This window comes from Pseudorca crassidens, chromosome 2, assembly GCF_039906515.1.
Source record: "Pseudorca crassidens isolate mPseCra1 chromosome 2, mPseCra1.hap1, whole genome shotgun sequence".
NCBI classification, from domain to species: Eukaryota; Metazoa; Chordata; class Mammalia; order Artiodactyla; family Delphinidae; genus Pseudorca; species Pseudorca crassidens.
Window position 1 is genome coordinate 183,441,539 of NC_090297.1, and position 18,775 is coordinate 183,460,313.

General features: G+C 43.3%; 1 protein-coding gene across 1 annotated transcript in view; it reads left to right on the forward strand.

The window, feature by feature from the left end:
- The window catches only part of NR5A2 (nuclear receptor subfamily 5 group A member 2), a 112,399-nt gene extending 94,646 nt beyond the window's left edge, over positions 1–17,753 (forward strand). Inside the window, exon 6 of the mRNA XM_067729839.1 lies at positions 14,686–17,753. Coding sequence (XP_067585940.1) covers positions 14,686–14,933 — 248 coding nt within the window. The 3' untranslated portion in view covers positions 14,934–17,753. The remainder of the gene's footprint in view (positions 1–14,685) is intronic.
- Positions 17,754–18,775: the final 1,022 nt, after the last annotated feature.

Below are 18,775 nucleotides of genomic sequence, written 5' to 3' on the forward strand. Positions count from 1 at the left end.
AGAACTAAACACATGTTTCATTCTCAGAAATTGTAAGACACGCTAAGCCTATATTTCATAAAATCCCTTACAAAAGGCCTTTAACAGTTAAAAAATGGATTTTAAAATAGATGACACATAAACAGTACTTTTAATTCCTTGAATTTCTGATTCTGCTGCTGGTTTCAGATAGAGTTGATTTCCCCGGAGTTAGATATTCACACTGTGACTCAGAAAGGCATTCTTTAAACTTCGGATCAAAAATAAAACGCAACTTGCATAGAGCTCAAGTAGCTGGGTGTTAATTCGTGCACCAACCACAGACAGTGCTGGAGTTTCCCATAGTCTATTTCTTGCCGTTTGGGAGGCCAAATTCCTTACCTTGTTACACATTCTTGTATCGACTTAACTGTAATATGTTTCCTTCTTTTAAAATAACCAAGACTTACTGTTTCAAATGATGCCTGTGTTACATTCACGTCTTGGTTTCTGTTGAAATGAGTGGGATGAGAAGTGGTGCACCGGGTGTTGTGTTTGATTCTTTCATATCTAATCACAGCTGCCACTGGGCGGGGGAAGTAAGAGAGCCAAGTCACAGCAGTGATATCGCCGGGGCCCTATCACCCAGGGAATCGGGTCGGGAGCACAGCTGGATGGTGGAGACACATCTATGTCTTTCTGGCACCAGACAGTCCTACCGTCTGGTGGCCTTGGTACCAGAGAAGATTCCTTGAGGTTCCTGCCCAATCTGCTACAGGCCCTGAGGTCTGAGTAATACAAGCGATACAGTATAAACTGGTTATTTGGGGGAGATTGTCGAATGCCTTTTTTTTTTTGACATTTCCACCCGCTCTTTAGTTGGAAGGAAACTTCTCCCTCTTCTCCCCCTCTCCCCCGCTCCCCCGGACCCTCGGCCCTTCTCATCCCTGGCCCTTTCCATCCCTCGCCACCTCCCAGGCCTGGAAGACAGAGAAAACGGGCTGGAACCAGCCTTATGTGTAGAACAAGCCGCCCCTGGCAATGCAGTTGCGCTGCTGCCTGTGGACTAACAAGAGCCCTTTAAAGAAAAGGATTTCTGGGCTTCCCTGGTTGCGCAGTGGTTGAGAGTCCGCCTGCTGATGCAGGGGACGCGGGTTCGTGCCCCGGTCCGGGAAGATCCCACATGCCGCGGTGCGGCTGGGCCCGTGAGCCATGACCGCTGAGCCTGCGCGTCCAGAGCCTGTGGTCCGCAACGGGAGAGGCCACAACAGTGAGAGGCCCGTGTACTGCAGGGAAAAAAAAAAAAAAAGGATTTCTTTCAAATGCTGAATTATGAAGGAGTGTTGATTGTATGGGTAGAAATAGCTAGAAGAGTACATCTTCTGTCTTCCGGACTATGGCTCTAACGTGGAAAGATGTTTGAAGTCCACTGTGTATTGCAAATACAATACCTCGTTTACTAAATGTACATTTATATTCTCAAATGTTACCCTTTCTTTTTTCTCTTAGAAATAATCTCTCCCAGAGTCCGTAGGAAAGTTGTACAACACTAACCAAAGCTGAGTACGTCGGACTGAGTTGGACTGTTTGTCACTCACTCTGCCACAGAATAATATTTTAACTGGCTCAGCTAATATGGGATCCAAGTTCGTAAAAGTTTGAAATCAAATCATTGAATGCAAATACGGTCTTCATCCCAAAGACGATAAGAATGCCTTTAAGCTAATATTTTTAACAAGAACGGTTGGACAGCCTCTCTTGTAAATTTTATCATACCTGAGGCAGTTTTCCTCATTCGATTAGCTGGAAAGCTGAATTTATCCTGAGGCAAACCAGACATGGAGGCCAGGCTAAATTCAACAACTGGAGCTTAAGTTTGGCTTAATATATCCCCACTTGCATCTGCCTGTTTAATTCTCTTTCATATGATAACGTTGGTTTATTCATAGGCCTGACTTGCCTACGAACAAACTGAAACCCATACCTTATTCGAAGAGAATAAGATAGCTTGGTCAAGACGGCAGACTTTTCCTGAGTGGAAATCAAAAATGCAAACGTACGATTCAAAAACTGTTTTAGAACGTGACGACGAGAGTGTGGTGCGGAGCTTTTCTCTGAAGAAGGACAGCTTTTTATGCATGTGGACATTTCCTATTCTGAGGGGACAGATGGTCTTTATAACAAGATAAGGACCCAGGCTCCCAAGGCCGGCCGGCCAGGGCAGCTGCAACTCGAAATGCTACCTATTTTATCAAAACATTGTATGTATTTGCCCTTCATATTAAGTCTGTTTGACAGACAGCTTTATTTGAAATTTAGGGGGAAACCGGGAAATTGTCTCATCCTGTGCCCCTTTAAATTCTGTTTCCTGGTTCAAAATATTCCATCGATTCCCAGCCAGAGACCTTTTTTTTTTTTTTTCCCTTTCATTCTCCATGCATTTTTATGTGGCTTTCAGTATCAAGTGGCATGTAGAGGTTGATAAAACTCACAATCTGTTTCGATTCTTGATCTTAAAACCCCTGTAGTATAGCCTTCCTTCCTCATTTGTATCCCTCGGAATTCTGCAAAACAAATTGCAAATGTATAGAGAGAAGGAAAATAATGAATGTCGTATGTCAGCGGCTGGTCCCTGACATAGCACACAGCCCCCAGATAGACTTTTCTCAACATCTTCAGATTACCTACCACTTCACAACATCAAACAAACCAGATGGTCTTCCTTCTCCTACACATTGAACTCAGTTTCTTCAATTTTGTATCGAATTGTGAAAGTATTTTGAGTGAAAAATTCCTCATTGTTTAGAGAGGAATGATAGAAAATGTGTTCTACTGTTATAGCTGAAATTGGTTATGAATGTAACCAAGTGAGGAACTCTGAAACTGCCTAAGGGTCTAGTAGCTGGGACTTGGGCTCGTGCAAGGTGTTCAGTCCTTCCTAGGGAGTTACTCTGCATATGGTTCATATTCATGGGACCTAAATTCAACGTAGCAAGTTTCCTAGGATCTATATTGGGCATCTGGGCTTCCACGAGGATGCCGTCTAGGAGGAGAGGCAGGTAACAGGGACTGTAGGTTCAGGAAGGCCTTCCAGACACAAACAAGGCGAAGATGGTTGTGTGTAAATTAATGTGAAAATGTATTCTCGTTTAACAAGCGTGAAGGGGGTTCGACTTGGTCCAGGCACCGTGCTAGGCCTGGGGAGGGGCGACCGTTCCCAAGGTCGAGATCCCTGTCTTCACAGTTGACAGGTAATCAGGTGACATCCAGCGCCCCCTGTGATGGGCAAACGGAGATGGGCTTGGGGGAGGCTTCCTGGAGGCCGGAATGTCGGTGCCAAGGCTGGGGGACATTGGTCTGAAAATCGGTGCAGGAAAGTTAGGAGCTGGGACAGGCTCCCAGAAACCAGGGAATGGAGCGTGTGGTGTTACACACCCAGGTTTGTGATGCCCGCTAGCCATTCAGGCAGGGTGTCCAGGAAGTGGTTGGATCTGCAGAACTGCAGCCTTGAGCCTGGGGCCTTGAGTGCGCGGGGAGGGGGGACGGCGCAGCGGAGGAAATAAACGTTCTACAGGCAGAAGGTGCAAAGGAGGCAAGAAACGCCGGCTGCCTTGGCGCTGCGGGCAAAGCACCCAGCCAGGATCCCCACTGAGACAGTGTCCTTAGAAAGCACAGCACAGGGTGGAGTTGGTGCTTTTTGTTTACGATTATGAAACAGTTCTGCAGGAAACAAAGTCTGCCGTGAATTTGATATGGAAGCATAACGGCATGTCAAAGGCCCCCAGAAAAAAGAAGAAGAAAAAGGAAAGAAAGATTTTGGTTTAGGGCCAAGCAGTATTTAACCAAGAAGTGTGTTCTTTCATTCATCCCTCACATATTTAGTGAGGGTTTTCTCTGTGCTGTGCACTGGCCTAGATGCTGGGGCTCAGCTGCAAATTAGACCAAGTCCCGACCTTCACAGCTTTCCTTCTTCATTTTTATTTATTTATTTGGCTGCGTCGGATTTTAGTTGCAGCACGTGGGATCTTCGTTGAGGCACGAGGGCCCTTCGCTGCAGCGCACGGGCTTCTCTCTAGTTGCGGCGCATGGGTTTTCTCTTCTCTAGTTGTGGCGGGCAGGCTCCAGGGCAAGTGGGCTCTGTAGTTGTGGCATGCGGGCTCTAGTTGAGACACACGAGCTCAGTAGTTGTGGCTCGTGTGCTCAGTAGTTGTGGCACGTGGGCTTAGTTACCCCGCAGCATGTGGGATCTTAGTTCCCTGACCAGGGATCGAACCTGCGTCCCCTGCATTGCAAGGTGGATTATTCTTTCCCACTGGACCACCAGAGAAGTCCCACAGCTTTCCTTCTTGTGAGGATGACAGGCAAGTATAACAATTAGACAAATAACCGTATACTGTAAAGTCAGTCAAGCATCAGTAAGAACGTACAGTTTAGGGATGAGAGGGAAGAGGAAACACAAAATGAATAGAGGTCACTCTACAGCATCAGGAATTGGTCCATGGAAGGAATACACAGGTAACCTGGAGGGTGTCGGTGGCCATCTGGTTCTGCAGAGCAGTGGATTCTCAGGTGTCTGTTACATTATGTTTAATAACCTACACGTACAGTACATTATTCAATGTTTAATTGAACATAAAATTTCTTTTTTTTTTAATCGAAGTATAGTCGATCTACGATGTGTTAGTTTCTGCTGTACAGCAAAGCGACACAGTTATATGTATATACACATTCTTTTTCATACTCTTGTCCATTATGGTTTATCCCAGGACACTGACTGTAGTTCCCTGTGCTATGGTAGGACCTTGTTGTTTATCCATCCTGTATATAATAGCTTACAATGTGCTGACCCCAACCTCCCGCTCCACCCCTCCCCCAACCCCCTCCCCCCTGGCAACCACCAGTCTGTTCTCTACAGAACATAAAATTTCTCGCCTTCGCCGCTTTTAAGGGTACAGTTCAGAGGTATTAAGTCCATTGACGTTGTTGTCCAACCAATCTCCCAAACTCTTTCCATTTTGCAAAACTGAAACTCTGTACCCATTAAACTACCCCCATTTCCCGCTCCCCCCAGGCCCTGGCAGGCGCCCTTCTGCTTCTGTCTCCATGAATTTGACTGCTCTGGGTACCTTAGATAAGTGAAATCATACAGTGTGTGTCTTGTTGTGACTGGCGTATTTCACCTGACATAATGTCCTAAAGGTTCATCCACGACGTCAGCCTTGTTGTCCACGTTGTATCAGAACGTCCCTCCTTCTCAAGGCTGCTCACTATTCCATTGTATGTAGCGACCACATTTTGTTTATCTCTTTACCCAGTAATGGGCACTTGGGTGGCTTCCACCTTTTGGCTGCCGTGAACTGTGTGTCTGTGAACAGACACGGGGCACGCATAGGTCTTGCACACGTGGCATATATTTTTAAGGCAGAGTCAGGAGCCAGAGTGATCAGATAGTGGGGCAGCGCTGTTTTAGAAATGGTTCTCCACAGAGGCTTCTCCAAGGGGCTGATGTGTGAGCGGAGTTTCGGGTGACGTGAGGGAGAGAGCCCCACACGATCGGGAAGAACCATCCCGAATGCAGGAACAGCAAGTGTGAGGTCCCGAGGCAGAAACAAGCAAGAGGACCGCTGTGTCCAGAGAGGAGCCCGGCAGAGATGTGGTCTCAGGGTTAGACTGGGGCAAGGATGTCCGACTTATCCTGAGAAGGACATGTCTGTAAACTCACGGAACAGTGTTTTGTTCGACGCATTTAAGTGACGCCGTTTGTATCCAATCTATAATCTGTAGACTTCCGGAAAGGGTGCCTGACCTGTGTCAGCACCCAGAGGCAGCTTTGCAACTTCTGCAAGCTTCGTCCTCAAGTCCATGCAAGAGCTACACCCATCCTTGTAAAGGGGGGCGCTGCTAGGACGTAAATGAATTCAGGTACCATTTACCTGTGGCACGGTGTGTCAAATCATGGCTGCATACTAAACAGTTTGAAATAATTTGTAATTCAGGCCAAAAACCATCTTGGAGAATTGAAGTCCTATCCGGACTGTTGAGTGAAAACGCAGGTGATGGGATGGGTGCAGGGCGATGCTTGTCCCTACTTGTTTGTTGGCGACACCAATCCAGCACCTTCCTTCCAAAATTTGGGCTCATAATCACACAGTTGTAGACTCAGAGCTGGGTGACAAGAGATCGTCAAGTCCAGCCCTTGCCCTTCACAGGCCAGGAAACTTGAGGCCCCAAAGAGTGACATGCTCGTGATCTCACAGTTGGAGACAGAATCAGGACTAGAAATCACGACATTTGATTAGTGAGGAATGTTCTTCTCCTTTGGGAGAAAAACCACTGCCCCTTGGGGGTGACATATTATGAACGCAAAACTGACAAAAGGGCAGGCCCACTGCGGGTGACATTCTTTATGCAATGGTATTTCCTGAGCCTGTACTTTTCAGCAACCATGTGAGGCACTGCATTAGTAGCCTTTTGTCCAGAGTGTCATATGTGTTTGGGGAAATTGGGCTTCAAAATTAAGAAAACACGGTGGAATATCTTTAACTGAAACTTAAGCCTTGGCCATGTTTTCCTGAATACCCCTTGTGATGGAGGATAGGATAAACTTGCAAGTAATCCCTCTACCTTCCATTAATTTTGGAAAACTGCAACATCAGAGATTCTGTTTTGTCCATGCAACTTTATGGCAGGAAAACGATCACATTGCTGTGTAGAAAGGTTACCTTCCAGGTGTGTATTGGAAGCAAACAAAATCTTCAAATTTTATCAGTAAAATTATAAGAAACATAAGGCCCCGTGAGTATACAATGCTTGTACACTTTTTAAAGTTTATTCATATTTAAGGTATCATTTTACTCTTCAGCGATCCTAAGAATTATTTCCCCATTTTGCAGATGGAAAAACTGGCTCAGAGGGGACTGAGTGACTTGCTTGAAACTAGATTAGACCACCATTCCTGTCAAAAATCAAGTGGCTTTCAGACTTTTTAAATTGATGAAACCCTCTTTTCTAAATATAAAGCAGGTTAGAATGGAGAAAGTTACTTCGTAGTCCCAGCACCTCCACAGCCCCGGTGGCAAGGGCTGGGCTCGGGCGTGCCCAGAAAAGGCCCCCTGGAGGGCGCCTATGACGCTGGACTCTACTCAGTGTCAGCTGTGACTATTTTTAACCATGATCTGTGGCATTAAGACGATTACGGTGTGTAATACGTCAATGTAAGTGTCAGGAGTATGTTATTTCATTCAAATTCTCTGAAAATTTCATTCAGGGATTATGAGACCCTTTAGAAACTGAACTATTGGACCAACCAGCACACCCCTTTCTCCAACCCCCGCAGGTGGCAGGAACTTGTGGGCTGTGACGTGGGGAGAAAGCTCTGGGACTGGGATGTCCCGAGCCCTTTGGGGCTCAGGTCCCACCTCTGTGATCTCGTGGGGCAGAGCCCAGGGGTTTCGAGGGAGACACCAATTCCAGCTCAGGACGTGTGTGACTCACTGAACCCCTCTCAGCCTGTTTCTTTCCCTGGAAAATGAGAATCATACCTTCCCTGTAAGATTCTAACAGTATTAAATGAGATACGTAAAAAGAATCCTGTGCACGTTGACAAGCACTTGCTAAATGTCAGCCGCTCCCCCATTCTCTGGGTGTGTCCTTACCTTAGAGATCATGGAAAAGCTGTTTAATCTCTCTGAGTCTAAATGTCATAACACCTGTAATGCCTTCTCAAGAAAGAATCCTTGGTGAGTTGGCTGTGTCCAGAATCCCACCACTGACCCCTTCTCTGTCCACACGATCCCACCGACTCCGGGGGTTTCATCTATCACCTGTCCGCTGACGGCTCCCAGATCTGGACACCAGGCCTGCCTGTCTGCTGCGTCTAGACCTGTATCTCCAGCCGTCTCCCCTACCTCCCTAGGGAATGTCCCACATGCTCCTTAAACTCAACCACGGCTGCCCCTCCAATCTGCTCCAACTCCTGCTGGAGGGATGGCCACCACCTGCCTGGTGTCATCCAGGACCTTTGCTCGCGATTAATCCAGGGCCAGCAAGCTCTGTTGAGTCACCCATCTTGCTGCCTTTCGAGTCCATCCCCACCCCCATGGCCACCGCGCTTGTCACCTGTATTCCTGGGAGAGCCTCTCCACACACCTGCTCTTTCTGACTCAGAGAGCTGACCGCATCCTTCCTTCTTAAGATGTTGCAATGCCTCTGCACGGCTTCCAGAACAAAATGCAGACTCTCGCCCTTCACAGTCCTAAACCTTAGGGTCCATCCTTACTTCACACCCTGCTCTCCTCCATGGAAGGTAAGCCGCTTTGCGGGGCTCCAAGGACCCCGTTTTCTGTCACAGAGGCTTGGTGTGGGGGTCGCCGTCTCCTGCCACCTTTTCCTCCCCGTGTTGCTCAGCTCACCCGTTTCTCAAAACCTCTCAGGTGTCACTTCCCCCAAGAACCCTTCTTGCCCCCAGGCTCTGGGTTAGGTGCCCATCCTGTGTGTGTCAAGGGCACCCACTTCTTGTCTCTGAAGCACTGGACACAGAGATTGTGTCTTTTATTCCTCTATCTTCCACACCTGGCACAGGGCTCTTTGAATGAATGAATGAACGAATGAATGAATGAATTCATAGACGGTGTATACATAAGGTATGAAAGAATAAGTGAAGCAGAGTAGCATGTTTTGTAACTTAGGAAGCACCAGCCAGTCGGAAGGGCTTCTTTCTACATACAGAAATACTACGTATGCTGTATGTCCACATTTTTACACACAGTTCCTGTCGAAGAGTTGCATTTTCTTGTTAGTAATTTATATATGAAGACATTGAATTGTATGTTCTGGTCGCTAAACACAGCTCTTGGCTCATAATCATACACGTGTGCACACATGTACACACACACACATTTGTGTAAAGGACTTACCAGTAATTAATTTAAAATCTTGAGTTTAAGTTTTACTGGAAGCAGAGTAGAATCTAATCTCAGGCATCTGCATAAAAGTGTCCTGTCTGCCCATCTCCAACCCCTAAAGAGCCCTCACTATTAAGCGAACTTGGTTCATATGAAAAGAGCCAGCATGTTGCTATCCGGAAGTTCCTACAAAATTATTTATACAGGGCTTCCCTGGTGGCGCAGTGGTCGAGAGTCCGCCTGCCGATGCAGGGGACACGGGTTCGTGCCCCGGTCCGGGAGGATCCCACATGCCGCGGAGCAGCTGGGCCCATGAGCCATGGCCGCTGAGCCTGCGCGTCCAGAGCCTGTGCTCCGCAGCGGGAGAGGCCACAACAGTGAGAGGCCCGCGTACCGCAAAAAAAAAAAAAAGAAAAGAAAAGTGATTTATACAAATTATTTAAATATAGCCCTTTAAAAATAATTTTAAAATGAATTCCTTAGAGAAAATTCATTTCCTTTCTCCTTTGCTGTCCTATCAAAGGAAAGGGTCTTCTGAGGACAAATTGTGAGCCAGTTTACAGATGTCACCCCTCCAAAAGCCACAGGGGAAAGAAGTGTCCTCCGGGTGCAGAATGGTACCTCTTTTCCCCACTTTTGTATCTTTGAAAGGACAGGATGAGGTTTTTTTCCCCACGTGTGGAAAGTGAACAAAGATAATTATATTATTGGGCCATTTGAGTCTCCCGGCCCCCCAGCCTCCTTGCTCAGCAAAGGACCAGTCTCTGAAAAGAGTGTGCTGACCGGGAGGATTTACAGCCCATGCCGCATGGCAGGTACCAGGGAGATAGAAATCAGTATCTTCATCTTCAGAAAGAGCCTGAATGCCACGTAATGACCGAAAAGCCAGCTGTAATATATTCAAGAAGACCTAAGGGTTTACTTTCCACTAAGGATGGAAAAAAAATCTGAGTACCCCACTGTGAGCTTATCATAATGCTGCCTCACATAAAAAGTTGGTAATTAGTCCCTGAGTGAATAAAGTAGAATGGATGATAAGAGATTGATACTTAGAGGAGAAGCTCAAAATGATTTTGCCAGTCATCAAAATTTAAAGGCGCTGGAGAAAGGGTTGGATGCCTCTGTCTGTTTACATACTGTTTCCAACTCAGAATCTGTAATGATAGGGTTCATTAACTTGCGTTTCTAAATTGTATTAAGATGAAGTTTACATAAACGTCAAAGAAAAACGCAGTGTGCCGAACGCGGGAGACTTTGGGATGAAGCACCACAGAAGAACTGGGTGGAAATAGTTCATTCACGAATTTCCTGTGTTACGGACTCCTGGTAGGGATGAGCTAAGACTCCCAAGCGTGCCAGCACCCATTCATTAGAGGAGGGCTTGGTTGGTAGGGGAGCACCCCAGAGGAAATGGTGAAGGTTTTCAATGTATTTTATGTTTAGTTTTTCAGGAAAGGGCATTGAGTAGCATCAAAAGGAATTCTATGAGCATTGTGGGAGCACATTTAAATTTCTGGACTCTTCCTAAAAAGTACATACAAGTGAGCTACGTGAAAGAGAAAATTCCAAGGCTTCCGAGAGGTGGTGGCATCTGTGTTTTGGAACTTCTCCATTGGCTTTTTTTTTTTTTTAATTCACAATTTTTTTGGTTGTTGTTTGTTTTTGTTTTGTTTTTGCGTTACGCGGGCCTTTCACTGTTGTGGCCTCTCCCGGTGCGGAGCACAGGCGCCGGACGCGCAGGCTCAGCGGCCATGGCTCACGGGCCCAGCCGCTCCGCGGCATGTGGGATCTTCCCGGACCGGGGCATGAACCCGTGTCCCCTGCATCGGCAGGCGGACTCTCAACCACTGCGCCACCAGGGAAGCCCTTAATTCACAATTTTTAAAGGTTATATTCCATTTATAGTTATTATAAGATATTGGCTATATTCCTTCTGTTGTACGATGTATCCTTGTAGCTTATTTATTTTGTACGTAGGAGTTTGTACCTCTTAATTCCCAGCCCCGATCCTGCCCCTCCCCCTTCCCTCTCCCCACTAGTAAACCACTAGTTTGTTCTCTGTATCTGTGAGTCTGTTTCTTTTTTGTTATATTAATATTCACTAGTTTGTTGTAGTTTTTAGATTCCACATATAAGTGATATCATTACAGTATTTGTGTTTCTCTGCCTGACATGTTTCACTTAGCATAATACCCTTCACGTCCATCCACGTTGTTGCAAATAGCAGAATTTTATTCTTTTTTATGGCTGAGTAATATTCCATTGTATATATGTACCACATTTTCTTTATCCATTCATCTATTGATGGGCGCTTAGGTTGCTTCCATATTTTGGCCATTGTAAATAATGTGCTATGAACATTGAGGTGTATGTATCTTTTCAAATTATTGTTTTCATTTTTTTCAAATATATACCCAGGAGTGGAATTTCTGGGTCATGCAGTATAGTTCTAGTTTTAGTTTTTTGAGAAATCTCCATCCTGTTTTCCACAGTGGCCACACCAATTTACATTCCCCGTAGTGGAAAAACCAAGGTCTGCCTGTCAGACCGAAAATGAAAGACACTCAGGAACCCAGGGGCTCACAAAAGAATTCACCACAGGATTCTTTGAACAGAACACACTATTACATTTAAAATATTTCAGGGAGAGGTCTATTGTATAAATCACTTTTTGAAAGCTGCTCTCAAATTAGAAAAAGAGAGGAGATAGACTTATAAGATACGTAACAGCTGTAAGATACATAACAGCTAATGTAATAGGTCATTTTATAACCAATCAACCTTGGACAAATACACCACTAATATAAAGCAAACATTAATTGGAGAAATCCCTGGGGAAGCCTTGACTAAAACATATAATATATAACATGTCACCCGAAGATGCTGGCAGTGTACATAGGGAAATGGACGATTAATAAAGGAGGGCAAGATGCAGTGAGAGAGACAGGAGCTGAAAGAGATAAGCCAGAGCAATGATCCAGGAACTTCTTGGTCGGTGAATGAGAGTAATTCAATCAAAATCTTTTTCTTTCTTTCCTTCCTTTTTCTGGGGGCCCGTGCTGCGTGGCTTCTGGGATCTTAGCCCCCGACCAAGGATTGAACCCACGCCCCCTACCGTGGAAGGGCGGAGTCTTAACCACTGCACCACCGGGGAAATCCCTGTTTCTTTCTTTTTTGGACCCTGTAGCTTACATATCAGAATCATTGCCACTAAATTACAAATTGCCTTTACAGACATGGAAAACAAAATAGACATTCAGTTAGTAAGTGCCTTTGGGGCAGCTAGCAGCATAACTTTTTTTGTGTTTAATGGTAAACACATTAAAAACAGTCTTTTCTTTCAGAAGGAAAATTGCATGTATTTTTAAACTTTGGGGGGAAAGGTGGCGGTTTGGACCAGTATTCACAGAAATTATCCAGCAAATGCTGATCTGAAGATTTTAATGATTATATGTACTAATAGTAAGTGAATAAACCAGAACTTGTGATCCATCCTTTGTTTTATGTTTGTTAGCAGTTGTCTGTTTTTGTTTTTGTTTTTCTTAACAGAATCCCATAGTTTATCACAGAAGGTTGAACCTCATTCTCAAAAAATACATTTATCAAAAAAAGAAGGTCTCAAAAACAACTTTCTGAAAAGACTATTATTCGTTTATCTTGCATTTCATTCCGTGCAAATTCCTCCCCTATAAACTTCTGTGACTATTGCTAGCTTTTCTTGCTGTGAGAATATCTTTCATTGTAGCATAAAATAGTGTGCTCCATTTCGATTGTTTTCCTATGACTGTGTTAAAATCACTGTAACACTGGAAGTTGCTTGTTTGGGGTTTTTTTTTTTTTTCAACTTCTTAATGGTAAATAAAAGAGAAAACTAAATTTTTCCTTACGTTTCATGTTTAAGTTTAAATGTTTTCTTTAGGTTGAGTGGAGGGTAAAGGGAAACAACGCTAAGAAGTTGGTCAGAATTCAGATGAACTGTTTTTGCATTACCCGTTCTCTGCTGGGAAGCTTTAGGAAGGACTGATGTCTGTAAGCAGAGGGTGAGCGTCTGAAAGTATAAGAGCATGGCATTTTTCCGTCATCTGGCCAGGTATAGCGTAGTCAAGGTACTTCCAGTTTACATTTTGTAATTTTGAACCAAATATAACTAATATTTCTAAGTATTTGAAATAACTTAAAATAACTTTTAAGACATTTTAGATGAGATAGATGGAAACTGCTTTATTAACTGTCAAGTACCACCTGGGTACACCGTCCAGTGGGTAACAATTTAAATGTCAGTTTCAATGCCACGGGAAGGCGTGAGCTCGTAGCGTAGCATTTGTCTGTTTGTACATCTCATTAATAAATAATCAAATATTTCTGATTCTCCCATCGTACTTTGACATAGATGTGATCCCGAATGCTCACACTATGTCGGTACTAATTCCCCACTGTTTTTAATTTGGGCCAGAGATTTGGGGACGGAAAGGGGGAAGCATGTGTCATGCAAAGTTACGGCTCAAAATGTAAACACTGAAATCATCCTGGACACATTTCAACAGCAAATGTAAGGCAGCCTATTGTAACAGCATTTAGAGATACCAAAGTGGACCCGCACATACATACAGGCTAAGGTTAACAACACATAGAGACGAAAATATCGGATAAGAGTTATTTTGGGAACTCTTAACTGAGTTTAGCACACTTAACCTTTTAGTCATAGTATTATGTGGTTTTCTATAGAATCGTTCTTATTTATTTTTCTCCAGTTAGAAAATAAAGCGGGGGGAGGGGTGGATGCATCTGTGTACCTTCTTAGCATGGATGTCTGTAAACACACACACATATCCATGCCTTTCTTCCAGAGGTTTCTATATACACATTGTGTAAAAGTTGTACAGTTAACATAAATGAACTCCACAAGAGAAATTCCACCACCACCGTTTTCCCTTGCTCACTGTCTGTGTGTGTGTGGGTGTCGGTCTGTCTTTTGACTCTGTTTCCCCCTATCCAGCATTTATGAGGACCTATAAGGCAGAGCATCTCCAGGAGTTAGGCTGGGTGGATTGCCTGCGTCTGTCTCCTCTGTGTGAGCGACTCATGTCCAGAAGGAAAAAAAAAAGTGAAGTATCAGACTTTAGAAACCACATTCAGGTTAGAGGGTGCCGGCCATCCTGGCTTGAATTCTGCCTAAAGGACAAGGCTTTCATTTGATAAAGATCATTAGTCAGCGAGACATATATTTTAGAGAGTTCCCAGCAGCGACTGTTCCTCTGGCAGTCACTGGAGTGTACAGATGGTTCATTAGCATAGGCTAGACAAGTCAAAGGCTTTCAGAATCATTTAGAAAATGTCAAACAGAAACAAGAACCCTGTCACTTTTTATTAGAATTAACTACATCATACCCTGGACACAGATTTCACCTTGGGTCAGAAAAATTAATACAGAATTCTATGAATTGTGTCATATACTGGGTTAAGATAGGTCTTCCTAGAGGGACTCATTTGCTGGCAATATATTATGATCTCTCTGCTTTAGGAATCCTTAAACCTTTCCTTTTGTGAGATATGAAAAGAATTGACCTTGCTCAGAATCCATTGGTGTCTAATTGATTTGGAGGTGTAGGCAGAATTTCAACAAGACATTCTTCTAAAGCTCTTTTGTGATCGTTTTCCCGGGAAGCTTGGTGAGTGGGGCTGACTGAATATCGAGCATTGTAGCAAGTCTGCTTTATGTCGGGAGGAAAATACCTCCTTTAACTGAACACGCTGCTGGGGTGAACAGGAATTAAAACATCATCGAATTATTGTGGGGTTTTTTGTTTTTTTTTTTTAAATCCAGATGTCAAAAACCTGGAGAACTTCCAGCTGGTCGAAGGTGTCCAGGAGCAAGTTAACGCTGCCCTGCTGGACTATACGATGTGCAACTACCCGCAGCAAACAGAGAAATTCGGGCAGCTGCTACTCCGACTACCTGAGATCCGGGCCATGAGCGTGCAGGCCGAGGAATACCTCTACTACAAGCACCTGAACGGGGACGTCCCCTACAACAACCTGCTGATTGAAATGTTGCATGCAAAACGGGCTTAGTTACAGCCCCTAGGAGCGCGGCTTCCAAAACACAAAGAGATTGGTGGGGGGAAAGAAGAACAGGAAGAAAGGGAAAAAAATAAAATAAAATACTCTGAATGGCTCCAAGCAACACGAATGAAACACTTGGTTTAAAGATATTGAATTTAATAAAGCATAATAAATACTTCATAGCCAATAAGTGATGAATCAGGGTATTTGTATTGCAGACTGTGAATCAAAGGCGTCACATCCCCAAAGAATTCCGCATAAAAGACGTTGGAACGGAGTGAATTGAACTCACGGGTGGATCCCAACACCACATCAGGATGAAAATGGACAGAACAGTTCTTGTATAGTGAAACTGATCTCCGCTGTGAAGGAATCTAGGAACCGATCTGTGTTAGCCATTAGGCTTTTGCAGCGGGGGATTTGAGCTTCCAGAATTCCTCCGTGGTAAAGCGGAACTGAAACCGTTCTCAAGAGTTCGTCAGCTGCACCGATCATAGCCCCTTCCCTCTTCCTATCCAGGACGTAGCATCCTCTGTCCCGTGATCGAGGAATCTGTACTAAGGACTAGCGCTCAGCCACACCCACTAGTAGCTCCACCAAATGATGAAAAGCCTAATCTTCAATGTCTGTGTCTTAGACCTGCAAACAGCTAATAAGAACAGTCTATGAATATGTTAGCTTGCCATTTTGACTATGTTCTGGTTTGTTTTGTCATGTGTTCATGTTAAAAAAAAGAAAAAAAGCAGGCAGTATCCCTCTTCTGATCTTACCTAAAGCATTAATTAATATTAAGGGCAACGAGTACAAACTTCGAAAGCTTTAGCTCTCGCATTGTAGGATTTCATAAAAATTTCCAGCAGAAAGGCTTGTTAGACTACATCAGCCTTTTTAACCATCCAGGTTTGTAGCTCATTAAAAAATACACCATGAAATGTATTTTGCTGGGATGTCAAGTAGTCACAGTTCTAACTAGTTTAAAACAAAACGGAAGCATGTTAAGCCACGCGAAATAAAGGAAGGGATGCGCAGATAAATTGACTCGTTGCAATCGATCATCCCCTAAGCGCAGATAGGAAACGGTGATCTTTACGTATGGCCTGGAAAGATAGTAAAGTGATTCAGATCTTCCCCAAAAGGGAAGGGAAGAGAGTGATACTGACCTTTCTAAGTCTAAAAGTCTGCTGTTGAACAAATTGGAGGACAGAGAATTGCGAAACAAACTCTCCAAACGATGCTGTCAGTATTATTCACAGGCGATGCCACAGATACAGTAGTCTTGCCTTACTTCACAATTCTCAAAGGTAGCTGTGCAGATGTGGATCAACATTTGTTTAAAATAAAGTATTAATACTTTAAAGTCAAATAAAATAGAGTGTTTACATTCTTTAGGTCCTCTAGGGGGAGGGGGGAACGTGTGATATGACAAAAGAGCTAAAGCAGTAATTACCTTAATGTTATTTTTCTGATTGGTAATTATTTTTAACAGTACTTAGTTATTATATGTCGTGAGACACTAAAATCAAAAACGGGAATCTCATTTAGACTTTAATTTTTTTTTGAGATTATCGGCGGCACAATCACTTGTAGAAACTGTAAAAAAAAAATGAAAGTTATCTCCTAGTCCCTTAATTTTTTTCATAAATGTTTCTGGCTTTTGAATAGTTTATTTATATTGTATATCATAGTTTCAACTGTAGACAATTATGATGCTAATTTATTGTTCCTTGGTTTCGCCTTTGTCTGAGATAGCCAAGACTGAAGAAACCAAATATATGTGTTCATTGTAGCATGTCAAGTTAGCGGAACATAGTTCAGAGACAGAGAGGGGTCTTGATGAATTAAAATCATTCACTTGATTAAATGTCTGTAAATCTTCATAATTCTTACTGTAGTTTATTTAATATCTATTGTAAATTATGTGACTTGTAACCTCCTCTGTTTTCAAGTAAATTTAACAAGGGTGGAGTCTTACCTGGTTTTTCTTTCCAAGCGTTGTAAGTTGTATACCAAAGATATTAGTTATCACTTCCGTGTGTACAAAGAGGATTATTTTATTATTTTTATTAATCACCTCTAATACGCGTCCATGCGAAGGGTACCCATCAGCTAAGCCGGGCGTCCACAGCCCCGCGTGCAAAGCTCGGTCACCCGTGTCATCTCCGTGGCTCAGAGGACAATGGGAAAATAGAGTCCATACCCAAAGCAGTAAATAAAACAGCGGCATCTTTGCTCTCCCCAGTTAAAAACCAGGTTGGAGGGGAAGAGTGTCAACACTTAATGAAATGGTTCCATCAATGGGTACAGAACATGGGTGGAAGCAATTTCGAGATTTGGGGCATGGTTATTCGGAGGGTCCTTAACATTGCAAAAAAAATTGTAAAAAACAAATACATTGATGCCAAAAGTCCAGGTTTTAGAATGCCAGCCGCTTGGCGTCCGTGGCCCATGCGAAGCGCGCGAGCAGATTTTCTCTAGTGTTCATCGTTAAGTGGCTTACAACCAGACATTGACTTAGCAACTGCTTCATCAACTACAGGATTTATTAGTAAAAGCAGGCTCAAATATGAAGGTTTGGGGCTTGGCCTGGTTTATTATCGTTAGTCTATGTTTATAAACAGAAAGTCTGTCATGTCTGAATATTTGTCTTACAGATCTTCTGCTGCTCCCTTGGATCTGAACCCATGCAATGTTTAGAGTGTGAAGTTGGTTCCTTGTTGACATTACTTACTGTATCAGTGAAATCAAATTGTCCTGTTGGTTCTTGCCAGGAATTTCTCAACAAAATGGAATTTTTTTTCAGTATTTCAATAAATGTTGATATGCCCAGCCTGATCATTTTTAGAAGTTTTTATGGTGTCCTCATTCTGTTGGGTTCTAAAGCTTCTACGTAACTGAGATCCTCGACTAGGAGTGGAGTCCAAAGAATTACACATGAAGAGATACTTTTCCTTCTCTAGATGCTTTCTCAGGTGGTCCACTGTCCTTAGTTGGATACTTGAAGCATTGAACTCAGTCTGTGCATCACCTCTCCATACATGAAACAAAGCAATTTGTATCATTAACTGTTACAATTGTTGGCAGAAATCTCTTACGATATCTGTCTTTGTAGAGCTCACTGTGCCCTAGTCACGTGGCCAGGTGTTTCGTTAACTCACTTAATCCTCAGATCAGCTCCATGAGGTATCATCCAGCTCTTACAGCTTCTTGTTCAAAGTGATACACTAGTCAGTGGGAAGTGTGGCTCTAAGACCCACGGCCTTAAACGTGACAATATGCTGTCGCGAAACGAGGGGTTTGCTTCAAAAGGAAAGGAAAATCAGGCATCAGGTACTAAGTTATTGATATTTGATATCAGTGTTATCAATGATATTATTGATAAAAGCCTTTAAATTTTTTTGGAGTTTAACCCTAAAATTTAACATCTTTTTGTTCTAGACATTAGCCTTCTCTATTTATTTATTTAGCTATTTATTTATTTATGGCCACACGTTATGTGAGATCCCCCTGCCAAGACCAGCAGTAGGTGTCATGCCTTTGCCAGGCAGACACTGATTCTTCTTATGGTCCCAACAAAGGATACCGAGGAATCAGATCCAAAATGCCATACCTAGAGTCTAGTAGATTGCAGAGTTAAGATTTTTAGTCAACTAAATAGTGGCCCACAAAACACATCTCCCTTGTCAACCTCTTACTAGGAAGAACTTTAAAAAAAAAATTCTTGCTGACATATGAAAAAATATGTATATATTCATACTTATGAAAAAATGGCATATGAAAAAATATGTATATATTCATACTTAGTTGGAAACTAACTTCACATATAGAAACGTGTACAGTTTGATAAACTTTTA